The sequence below is a fragment of the Mesoplodon densirostris genome, chromosome 10, assembly GCF_025265405.1.
Source record: "Mesoplodon densirostris isolate mMesDen1 chromosome 10, mMesDen1 primary haplotype, whole genome shotgun sequence".
Taxonomy (NCBI): Eukaryota; Metazoa; Chordata; class Mammalia; order Artiodactyla; family Ziphiidae; genus Mesoplodon; species Mesoplodon densirostris.
In genome coordinates, this window is record NC_082670.1 from 90573740 (window position 1) to 90586762 (window position 13023).

Sequence of the window (13023 nt, forward strand, 5' to 3'; positions counted from 1 at the left end):
CTAAGAGTTAAGAGCAGACTGCTAAGCATATCAATCAATGCCATGACTAGTAAATTACCTACCGGTGTCTCTGATATGTTACTGCAGAGATTACACTTCATGCATCACCACATTCATTTCTTTCACATTACACATGAGCTTGTCTTGTCACTGCCCAATTGCCCTCTTTTGGACAGCTTAACTGATGTACTGTAACAATGAACCTTAGTGCACAAACTTAATAGTACAGGAGCAGTGGGAAAAGATGAGCGAGGTGGAAGCCGAGTCCAGTGGGTGTGTCAGCCCAGCCCGTGATGTTGCCAACAATAAACCCAAAGATGTAATTAACGCACGTTATAACATTTCGCAAGCACAGAAATGCATTAGCCCATGTGTGCTCCCCCGCCCCCACCCCCACCCCACCCGGCACTGCTCAGTTACCAAATCTTCTATTTTGACAGCAACGGAGATGCTGATTATACATTGCGCGGATGAGCAGTAATGGCAGAAGGGGGAGGGGAGGCAAGAGGGAAGTTAAAGGAGGAAGAAGCCCTGGTCCCAACACTCCAAACATAAACAAAACCCAAGGAACCCCAGGAGGGACAGAAGTTGGGTGTGGTTGACTCAGGAGAATCAAGATTCCACGCACACATGCCTCACCGGCTCCACTTGACACCAAAAGTTACCGAACACATGGCCATGCCTTCAGCACCATGAGGGGAGAAAGACGTTCCATATTCTGAACCTTTTCATAAGGAAACTGAATCCAAGATATCAAAGGCTTCAGCTACCAGCCTTGAAGGCACATATACACATACATCCGAGTCCACCATGGACCTTGAGGAGGTAAGTGAAATCTACCACACCCCATATGGGATGGAGGAATTGTATTTCAAAACACGGCATGACTCTTCTTTCCTTCCTGCCTTTCCTTCTTGCTGGTTCTGAATAATCCATTTGTGTATCACGTTACACACATGAAAGTTAGAGTTGCTTAAACCCAGAGGATGTCCTAAAAACAGCTAGAGTACTCATTTGTTTCTGACGTCCAACACCCATTGGAAGAACACGTCAATGGCTCTTCCAAAGAAAGGTTTAAATCCATGAAATCTTGTTTCCTTTTCAAAGGGCTCCGGTTTTCGAAAGAGAGCTGGAGATGGACAGGCTGCCTGTTCTGACGGGTACAGAACCAACTGGCTCAGAAACCAACAGTCAGGTGAATACACAAAGAAAGAAAAGGGAGAACCCAACAGAAAACAACCTTGGCTTTTGTAACAGCAAGAGATGAATCATAATCGTTTACAGAAAAAGAAACCTGAGTTTCTCCCTAGATATTAAAAAGTGGCATTTCTAAAGCATTACTACGATTTAACACAGAGCAAGTTACAGGATGTACAACACATCTTAAAATGACTAACAGAAGCCTTCAAGAAAATGCATCTGTGATTCCAAACTGAAAACGCGAGAAGATCTGATTACAATGCTGCCTCAGTCAGAGCAGCACTGCCTTCTCTTACTCTAAGAACGGGCAGCATGCTGATCCTGCTAAGCCTCCAGACCACCCTAGGTCTTCCTTTTGGCACTGATGAGCACTCTGGCTTCTGGAAAGGTCCATCACTGTTACCTGATCCGGCTCTGCCTCTGATTGTGTATCGGCGTGTTTGAAACGGACAATCGCCTTCACGATGAGCTGGAAGAAGACGACCCCACCCCCTCCTCCGCCCCAGAGTCTCGAGAGAGCGGCGCCTTCTGTAACCATCGACGCTTACCTTGAGCAAGGGGTTGGAGGGGAAGGGCAGGCTGCCCCGGCTGGATCGTTAGAAGGCCTTGGCGCTGCAAAGACAGAAGGTGTTGCTGCTGTAGCTGCTGCATCTGTAAAAGTTGCTGCTGGAAAGCCAACTGCTGGGTAGCCACCTGCTGTTGCTGGAAGAAATCAGGAAGAAAAAAAAAAAAAAAATGAGATGGCCACTGCTGGGGGAAGGTGAAACGTATGGACATTTCCAAACACACTGTCATCAGCCAGGACTGAGAGAGCTCACTAAAGTTTCGCGGGGGGCTCGGGGTCAAGGCTGCTTTCAAAGAGACAGAACACATCACCTCCGAAGAGAAGCGACAGGCTGGGCGTGGGCCCTCTCTGCTGCCGGCTCCCATAGGAAAATAATTTGACAATCAAGGCGGCTTTTCCTATGGTTTGAAAGGCCTGAGTTCTTCTAGCCAAGAGGTTGACTTCTAGACTCTGAAATTTTAACGTAGGCACAGGAGCAGCAGGCAGGCCATATACCACTCCAGGTCTGGAGGGATTTGAACCCTGAACCTCCGAGGTGTGAAGGGACAAGTTGCCTCCATCCCGCCTGCTCCGGGGAGAAGCTTTTAACTACTCTGTTTATCACTTCTGACATAAATAAATGAGAAAAAATCAGACCTTTGAAGAAGAAAAACTTCATCTAATATTGTTAATTAGCCATGACAAACGATGAAATAACATTGTAAATCTTTCATAGAAACAGCCACTAGATTTTAATTACACACATTCATAATTTAGCAAACAACATCGTACTCGGCTGTTGAGTGTTTAAATATGAAGGACACTTTAAGCTTCAGATGCCTTCGCTTGGCTTGAGTTTCAGAAACCTCGAGGTCGGCTTGCTGGTCCTGCTTCCCCGCCCGCTTTGTTCTTGCAAAGAAGGGGCTTTGCGAAATGATAAATATCTTTCTGTTGATTGGACAATGACAGGAGGAAAACTTTTGTTGTGTAAAACATCAATACATCATTCCTGTGTTTAGCAGGTCTTGCTCCAGCCAAAAAAATTAATGTAGATTTCCTCAGTAATTATCTGAGTGATAGAAAGATAATACAGTGCAGTATTACAATAAATAGAAGGAAATTATCTAATATCCTTAATCTGCTAGGAATCAAATCGAGGTGGAGGTCTTAGCCACATTATGGCTAACAATTATGAAAGGAAAATTAACCCTTCTTTGGGAAGGGAGTTCTGGAGCCAGGAAAAGAAAAAAAGAAAGAAAAAGGTTCTTTAAGAAAAGAACAAGATACGTTTTCCTAATTCTGAGTATTATTCAAAACATCAGAGACGTTCACAACCAAGAGGACAATACAACTCTGTCACAGAGCTTCTCATAACTACACTTTACAAACAACTGCATTCACTTAACCTAACACATGACCTTGATCTGATACATCCATAAAATGGTATATATATCAAGACCTTCTGATGTAAAGTTCAAAGGAGGAGAAAAATGGTGGTTTCCTTTTGGTCTCCATGTAGTTTATTTTACAGTAAAAACCATCATTCTCATATTAGCAACCAATTTCAGGCTTACTACCGTGCCACTGAGAAAGTTAATTGCGTTTCACTCCAAAAAACCAAATTCTATACCACTAACAACAAAACTTTAAATAAATTTAAATGAAAAGCCAGTGTTTTCATTTGAAGAACAGCGTGCATAAAATGACCCCAATTGTTTTCACCCCTTCCCAAGTTATCACATTAATGTAAGAGCCAACGATAGTGATATTCATGTCAAAATGACTTTTTCACTTCTTCAACAGATATTAATTCACGACGTTTAAAAAAATGGGTGAGGGAAGGAAGAGAAGAAAAACAACATTGATACAACAAAAGATCAGGGAATTAGCTCTTGTTGAAGTAGAAAATCATGGGGCAGGGAGGGTGCTGGAATTTGGGGAGAGTGTTTCCCATCTTACTGTAAATGAAATGTTTAGAAATTGTGTATTTATATTAAATGACTGATGGCTCTTCTGTTGTCTCTGTGGCCATCCCTAGGAAAAGCTCATGAGAGCTGTCCGCGTTTGAAAAGTCAGGATATAAAAGTATACAAGGCCCATTGTCCAAAGAAAGAATTTAAAAGCAACACTGGTTGCCAAACTGTGCTCCCCACCCAGTTACCAAACACAGGATACGAGCCCGTTTGTTTACTTCTCACAATTGAATGCATACAAAAAAGGTCTCCGTGCAGTCCCCTGGACAGGTCAGTAGTCGGTGTTAAAATGCTAAAATGCCCTGATAAACCTCGCATTTCGAATCCCCTCCCTGGCGCTGCAGTCAAAGGTCTGTTTTCCTTTCTTCGGCTCCTGCCTCCTGCCCAACATAAACTGTCGTAACTGCCCAGGACAAACGGCCCTTTTAAAACAATCAACTTAGCCTACCTCACCCACACAGGATGGGATCTTTTTTTGTGGCTCGACTTAAAATCAATTCCGCCTTCTCTTTTCCACACCCGCCCCGTTAAACAGACGTGAGCCGTCACCTAAATCCTAGCTGTACTGGGGCTACAGGGCACCCATCTATCTCCCAAGGAAGGTCTTAGGTCTAAACTCAACGTGGGGCCTGACTTTCTCAAGGAAACATCTCAAGGCAACTTTAGGAAAAAAAAAAAAGAGAGAGAGAGACTAAAGTACGTTGTTCTGGCCCAGGATCAAGTGTCTTACTGCAGAGGCGATCAAAAGAGGGGAAAGGGCGGGGGAGGGGGAGGGCTGACGATTCAAAATTATGAGCCACTAATGACTGGGGATTCAGTAAATTAATATACTTGTTCCATCTGTCAACATCCGAGTTCAAACCTTGTTAAAATCCGAACCACCAGTCCACATCATGAAATTGCTACCATGTGACTCTATTTCATGGTAGCGCAAAAGGCCCACCACCTGCATGGTAATTTCAGGAGGCTCCCCCCTTACCTTCGGGAAATAGGGCCCTCCTCATCATGGTTACAACAGGTCTCCGCCACATCCAGCGGCACTGTGAACACACCGCTAGAATCCAAGGAGACATGCCCGCGGGTCTCGGTCTAGCCACCCTTCAGGATGCGAAAGCAACATCATCTTTGCCTTTCGAAACGGAGGGCAAAGGGTGACCACAACAAACGCAGTGTCCTGGAGATGCCAAATGCCACTACAGTGTAACCACCTTCCCCTGGTTCAGATACAAAGTATTCCCCTTTCTCCCCGAAACTCCCTTCCCAAATTCTGACACCACCATCGTCTTTGTGCACCCGAGATGCCCCCTTTCTGACAGCAGCAATTTGGGAGAGTTAACTTTTATCCTTCCTTCTGCTGTGTAACTTTCGGCTTCATATTTCTTTATGTGCCCTCTGAGCTCATCTGAACTTTCATGTTCTCCCAGCATGCAGACGTGCATTCCAAACTATGTCTAACAGACCAAATAAGAGGTTAATAAGAAGTGGCAACAGAAAGGAAAAACACAATCCCTGGTAACTGATAAGAATGACAGTGCGGCCCTTTTTTGTTTGTCTTCAAATATAGAGTTAAAGATCTTTAAAAAACTAAATTTTGATGCCTTTGAAAAGAAAGAAGCACAAAATAACAACAGGGGGTTATTGCCTGTGAGCCACAGGGGAGAAACTCCATAATTCTTATTCTCCCTTTTGAAGGCTGTTAGAAATCTGATTCAAAAAAGCAACAGCAGAAGGGGAAACCTCTTGAGGCTGTAACCATTTCCTGTGATCATGCATAATGTGCTTCAAAAGTGGGTTTTTACCAATTCTGTTGATCAATTGCACCTCCTTCATATCCCTTCTTTTTTCTGCTGTGTTTACATCTGATGTGACTCAGTGACGAGCACTGTCTGAGACTGTGAAACAGGCCTGTCATGTTGATTTATGGGCGCATCAAACCACAACTTGTCCAAACTGAAGCTCGCAGTTCATTAATTAGAGAGTTGTGACTTTGAAGTCAGCTTTCAGACTGTGGTTTTTAACATTTGGCTTAATTTATATGCTCTTGAATGTGGATCTCTAAGGAAAAAACTGAAATTCCCTTCTTGTCTTTGAACTTCTTTTGACCGCACAATAATCATTTCTTTGTCCAGAGTGATGCCTGCAATCCCAGAGTCATTAACGCGCATTGAACTGCCACTGATGAGTAAGCCCTACTGAATTAGAAAAACAGCCAGCAAAACAAAGCTGAGAGCCTTCTGCACAGTGATATCTCACAATTACATGCCTTCCCTCCCTGTGCCATTTCCATTTTAATTACTGTTAGTCCTTTAGATTTACATTTTAGACACTTTTTAATCTGTTCCCTTTTTTATTATAGCAGCACCCGGTAGCGCGCCACCGTACTTAAGGCTGTGTCAGCAGTTTCATTAAAACGCCTCCTCCCCGTCACCCCCAAACTGCCCCTACTCCGCAGGGGTTTCCACCCAGGCTGCTAAACAGGACTCCAGGATGAAAACTTGGCAGGGCACGGAAAATGTACCCAATGTGTGCAGAGGGAGGAGACGGCAAAGTGAGAACGGCTGGCTCCTTCCCAGGATGTAAAACGAGCGCTTCCCGGCACCTGAGCTCAGCATCCGGGCTCCTGCGAGGGACAGGGGTGGGGGTGGGGGTGGGGGGGGTCACCTGGTGGGACTCCCGGTGAACTAAAGCAAGTGGCTGCCTCCTCTGGGTCAGCACAGAGGCTGTTCATTGGGATTCGGACCTGTTTATCAAACTCTGAATTGTCATTCCAAGGAGAACACTCAAATGGAAAGAATTTCAGTCCACCGTGAAAACACGAGGAGATAAGTTACATCGGATAACTTTGGAATGGGCAGAAAGATGTCACGATAAGGCACACATGCCCAGAGATACTCCCCCATCTGATTGAGCCCCAGCCACATGGAACTGCGTAGAAGGTGGGACAGAAACCCTCCCTGGGAAGGCCTTCCCTTTTATGGAATGAATACTGTCACCTAACTGGGTGGCGGGCACATGTGATCACCACGGGCACTTACAACGTACTGTGCATGTAGAAGCTATTGTGATACAATGAGTTCTTCTCAGGAAAACACAAACAATCCAAGCCTGCCTTTAGCAGTTACGATCCGTGCAACTTGCAGGAAGAAGTTCAACAGAGATCGGGGTGTTCTGAATCTTGCTCTAACTTTTGGGGTAAGAGATTCTTCTTCCAAAGGCAAAGGCCATCACCACAGACTCAAGCTCTCTGAGCTGGGAAGCGGGGAAACCAAGTGTGCGACCAAGTATACTTTTACTGAGTGCACCTCACCTCTCCCAGGTAGATCCTGGACCTCAGTGGTACCAGTTTGCAAAAGCAGCCCTAAAGTTTCTGCCACGATCCCTCTTCCCAGTGCCCACATGAGGTACACCTGGGGTGGTGTTATAAAATATGTGGCAGCCGGCAAATGGAACCCAGAAAAATCTGAAAGAAAACAGGACAATAACTCTCGGTCTGAGGGCTGAGAACCGATACAGTCAGCTCAGTTGTGCAATCATTTAAAAGATGAATGACAGTTTAATAGCCACGAGATAGTCCTCTGGGATCTGCGGTTCGAAAGTAAAATATGTATTGTCGGTACCTCTTTAGGCTGTTTTCCAGCATGTTGTTGTAAAAGTTGAAGCTGCAACTGTTCCTGTTGTTTTTTATAAAACTCTTGAAGCTGCTGCTACAAAGGAAAGAGAGGACGGTAAGTAACAGAGACTAGCGCCAAGCCACTGTCCCTTTCGGTGCCATATACAAGCTGTGATTTGAAAAATAGCACCCTTTTATCTGTAATGGCCTGACCTTTAGTTTGAAACCCGACAATAAATTTCAGCGCACGCTGACTCTTCTTGGCATTATTGTTTGAAAAGTAATCTCCAAAATGAACTGATGAAAAACATACCATTTTCTACACAAACTAATTAAAAGAAGGCAAGGGATGACCTTTGATTGTACAACAAAGCCAGAGCGCCCTTGCGGAGGGAGTCTGGTGCATCTCTACTGCAAATCGCGTGCATGCTTGCTAAGTGATAGGCTTGGGCGGTGTTGGGGACCTGTGTTCAGTGTCTACGTCAGCTGCGTGGGTAGCTTCCTCTGCGTCCTGTCCCCACGGCCTCACCCCAGCAGCTCCCATTCCTATGGTCCTGAGTCCCCTCTATTTGGTTCAGGTGTCCATCAAGTCCGACGATGAGGCCCCCACGGCACAATGGCAGCCGGAAGTTCACTTCAGCATCGGCAGACACGAAAGAGGTAAAAATCAACTCTACACCTGACAATTAACCAACTCCAAGACGTCTCTTGATGTTTAAAAGAAAAATTCTGTAAGCTTCTGAGTTGAAATGGGGACTTCAAGAGCTGTCACATTTAAACCTGCTCCTGACATGCTCCCTATTTTGCTTTGATTCACACCATTTAGAAGCCTCTGGCTTTCCAAATAAAAGAGCGCAAAGCCCCCTAAGCCTAAAAGATCTTACTTCTACCAAGTCCAATTACAGCCTTAATCTCAGTCCACTGGGTACTCTCCAGGTCCAAACCCTCGTGGCTTTGGCAGGGTCCCTCTCTTTCAGGGATGCTAATGCGACTGATCACCCAGGGACCCATGTTGTGTCCTGCCCCACCCTCCCTGCTCTGCTTACTCTTCTTCCACGGGCAAAGGAGCTGCTCAGGTGAGGGGAATCCTGAGTGGAGGGCCAGGCCCCAGGGGCCATGGGAGGCTGGGGGAGGAGGAAGGACCATTACCTGCTGAAGCATGAGGGCCTGCTGCTGCTGGAGGAGAACCTGGAGCTGCTGAGGGCTCAGCACTTGTTGCTGGAGGATCTGCTGCATTTGCTGGGGAGTGATAACTTGAGGTGTCATCATAGCCACTGACACGGGAACCTGGAACGTTAACGAAGGATCAATAGGAAGCCAGGAAACTGCACGCCCGCAGCACTCAGCCTTCCGGGTCCAGGGACTGACCGGCATCAGCCTGCTTCCAGGACTGACCAATTTCCCATGTGCGGGGCATCTATCCAGAGGGGATGCGGCCACGAACCCTATTTAATCTATCAGGCGCACTGATTTTAAATAAAGAAAAATAAAAGAAAACCCTGTAGCCGCTGACAAGTGTTCCCGATAGTCTGGTAAACGAACAAGGGGTAAAGGCTTAATAAATGCTACCTGGAGTTAGGTTAGTATGATCTCAGTCTCTTAAGAAGAATGAGTCTTTGGTCATAGTGAGATGTAGCACGTTAACGCCAATGTGAATTTTGTTTTAGGGAAGAAGGCAAACAGGAACCGGTATTTTCCTGGCTGGAGCTAATAGGATCCCCTTCCTCTGTGGACAGTGATTTTAAGAACAATCAATGAACACTGAGTCTTGTGGACAGCTGAACCCTGAAGGCACCTTCCGAACTTCAACACAGACCCTTCCTCTGATGCCTTTTAGCCTTCCTTATTCACCCAGCACACAGATGTCTCAATTCTTTCATATTATGTGCGATACCATTAAAAGCCGCTTTCCATGACATTTCAGTGACAAACAGCTACAGTGATGAACTTGATAGCATTTCATATTTGCAACTGTTAACACGTTTCTGCACGGGCATCTCTGCAAGGAACCTGCATGCTGTATCTGAAAGGATGATGTCTTGTTCAGATAAAACACTGACATTAAAATGACAGGCTGTCTTGGCCAAGGTTACACAAATTGTATTCAAGCGGATACCTAATGACAATGCTATGAATTCTGCAAGCTTTCTAGAATGTAATTTAGCTATTCAAAATAATCACTGCACTTGTGTTTAATTTGCAGACTACACGAGAACCATTTTGTCAGGCCCCGTAATACAAGAAGACTATTTCATGAAAAATTAACCCCCCCCACCAAATAAAAAGATAAGGGGAAAAAAAACAATGAAAGAAAAGACAAAACCTGTATGTCTTCTAACAGTAATATTTAACCACCTTACTTTTCTTTGGTTTCTAATCAAACATGTGACAGCAAGAAGCGAGAAGCAGTAAAGGATATACTTTGTTAAAAAGGATCTGCTGTCATCTCATGTATTACAATAAAAGGTAATAACATGTTTTGCACTTTGCCTGTGTGCCACTTAAAAAAAAAATCCAGCAGACAATAGCTGATTAGAAGATAAAAAGAATTTAAAAATCTTTCAGGGGAGCAGTAAGCAAAAGGGAGAAATGCAGTATTAATTTTATGTAACAATGTCTTAATATGCAGTTTATCTTGACTTTTTCACATGATTTGGCCTGTCATTTGCATAGCGAGCTCTCATTCCTAATTTCACAGTCATTATGCACTGATGTCCCAATTTCTCAGCATCACTAATTTTGATGAACTAAAAAAGGTTCCTGAAGGTCAGATTCACGTACAGTGAACAGCCTCCACCATTGTTGTGGGCATGTTTTGTGTGGGGGGATGTTTATGCACAAGTTTCACATTGTTTGGAAAACGCTAGCTGGAACATTTGAAAATTTTCATTAACCCCAGTCTGGAAGGTCATCAATGAATTCTTCCTATTGCAGTGGCCTTTTAAGCATAGATGTAGATACACTGTAATTTTAAACAGATGGGCATGTCTGAATATTTTTATATGCAAACAGGGACAGACGTATATGAGTGGATAAATTATCCTTTTAAAAAGATACTTCGCAGCACGAAATATCACCAATGATTAGAACAGTGAACTTGCATTTAATCTAGGACAAACACCAAGAAGACATTATCAAAACATCTAACCACCTAGAAATTCATTCCAATTAGTCGACTGTCTTCATACAGCAGAAACTTTTTGAGTTTTTCAATCTGTATTGGGTGCCAATCTCTATCTTTTGAGCTGCGAAAGCCAACGTATCACAATAGAAGTTTACTTTTCCTTGAGAGTTGCATCATCATACAGGGAGGTTTGATTAAGCAAACAAAAGAACCATGTTTAAGGTTTCTTTTTTCCCCTGCGTTTCTTGGATGATGTACAATATAAATATTCTTGAGCCAAATTTCTGATGGTGATGAACAGGAAAACAGACAGGAACAGGGTGGTGTTAAGATCTAAGCTGGTGATGAACGTGAAATTAACAGTGTTACAACAGAAACCATCATAGAAACAATCTCTTGCTCATAATGTTTAAAAGGACTATGGACAGCCTATGCAAGAGAAGGGCACCAGAGAACTTTTGGGGTGATGGAAATGCCATCTGTCTTGGTTGGGGTGGTGGTCACAGAGGGTGGATACAATTGCCAAAATTCTTCCATCTGTATACTTAAAACAAATGCATTTTATATAGGTAAATTATGCTTCAATAAAACAGATCTAAAAAGTTTTTAAAAAAGGACTTACATACACAGATAATTTTTAAACCCTCATCTACAGTCAACAGTTTAAATCTCCTTTTCCCATGGTTATTTATTCCATTTTTGTCATCATGTTACAGAACAGTAAAATGAACTTGAGTCTCCTCTCCTTTTTCCCTTTGGACATCTCGACGGAGGTGGTGACAAGTAATCAAATGCTTAAAGCAGCAGCAGGCACAGCCAAAGGAGGGAAAGGGGCGAGAAGCCTGAGTAATCCTCCACCCTGGTGACCGGTCTCTGAATAATCAGGAGTGGGCTATTAGATCCTGATGGCCTTAACTTTGCTTTTACTGTCTGAAACCACATTTTCACACAAGTTAGCTCGGAGCTTCCAAAGTGGGCTCGAGCTTCATTTATAAACATAATAAAACTGAGATCTTCCCAGAGTTTCTCCTCCAACGTGTCATGAAAATCAGTTAAGGAAAGCTTTCACAAACATAGCCAAATGAACCAGAAACCACTGTGGGGTGGAAAAAGGAAAAGGAAAAAAAAAAAAATCTGAGCACAGTGTGAGGCTTTAAATAGTTAAGAATTATAGCCTACATAGCCACTGCCTTAGCTCTCGACGTCTAACTTTTTCATGTAGCTAGTCCTTACTAATACTGGGAATCAAAGGGCATGCAGTACCAGCGAGAGGCTATTATAGCCCACACTTTATTGCCCATTACTACTGAGGTCATTAGCGGCAAGAGTGATTGTACTGGTCTTAACCTATTGATCACCGTAACTACTATCATTTAATCCTGTGTTGAATGTCTGGAAAGCAGCTAAAGGCACACAAGAGAGAGTGCTTCAGCATTGAGAAATATGGCCAAGGCTTCGAAATTACACTTTGATTCATAAAAATCTAGCCAGTGGTTTAAATCAATAGTATTTAAAACAGTCATGTGAGTTTTTAACTACAGCGCTCTAATATTTATGAGCCCCTCTTTCAGAGTATTCAGTCGAAACTAAACTCCCCCCCGCCAATTCCATGCACCTACTTTACACTCCTTTAGATAAAAACCATTAATTTCTGAGGTTTTGTGTGGTACGGGGCTCATGCCTTAACTAGGAGTTCAAGCTAATGCTCGATTTCTTCCTCAAATGACAATTTAAATATAATGCAAAAAAAAAAAAAAAAAAAAAAGACCTGTATCCCTGATACTGTAACTACCTTAACTGTTTGAGTATATAGAAATGAGTACGTTTTATGAGTTAACAATGAATCATAGAAGGCAATTTATGAAGAACGGGAATGATTCTGTCTAGCCGCCTTCAGGGATCAGAAATTCAAATTAAACTTCTGGCAGACATTTAAAGAATGCTAGCATACAAAACTGAATTTAAAAACACACACACACACACACAGAGTTAACACTCTTTAGTTGAGTTTCAAGGGAAGTCATGAATTAAAAAAAAAAATTGGTTGATACACTGCTGACTGATACCAATTGGGTGTGGCCCACCCCAGGTGCACACAAACCTGTGAACACGGCAGCCGGACAGCTGTGCTGGGGCCATCGGGACACGGCTGCTGGCGTGGGCCTGATGCTACCTTCCTACCAGCCACTGGGGAGACGTCCTCTGCACCAATACGTGCTGTTAAAAGCCCATCCACTGCTGTGTAAATTCTGCCTGATACAGTTTTCTTTTACTTCCAAATGGCTTTATATCATCTGAACGCTAGAACAGTATTAAAATAATACGGCTTATTTTTCTCCTCCATCCTCAGTAGGGAGAGGTAGGTAAGGGGAAGGGGAAGAAAAAAATCTAAAAAGCAAACAAACAAATAAAAACACCCATAGAAACAATACTTATTTCTAATCTAGGACACAATTGGAGGAATTGGGTGGGAGGGGAGATGACACAATATAAATACTGAAAATAACATGTTATCCTTTCTTTTTCTTTCTCTTTAGTTTACACTCACGATAACTCCAAGGAAATGCTGCCA

The 13023-nt window shown here is 43.4% G+C and overlaps 1 protein-coding gene across 6 annotated transcripts in view; it reads right to left on the reverse strand.

The window, feature by feature from the left end:
* The window catches only part of FOXP1 (forkhead box P1), a 602050-nt gene that overhangs the window by 86064 nt on the left and 502963 nt on the right, over window positions 1-13023 (reverse strand). For 4 of the 6 annotated variants that reach the window (XM_060111622.1, XM_060111621.1, XM_060111619.1 and 1 more), the window contains 3 exons: window positions 8477-8614; window positions 7335-7421; window positions 1749-1902 (listed from right to left, as the gene is read on the reverse strand). In XM_060111622.1, coding sequence (XP_059967605.1) covers window positions 1749-1902; window positions 7335-7421; window positions 8477-8614 — 379 coding nt within the window. The remainder of the gene's footprint in view (window positions 1-1748; window positions 1903-7334; window positions 7422-8476; window positions 8615-13023) is intronic. The other 2 variants (XM_060111624.1, XM_060111623.1) reach the window with 1 other exon arrangement.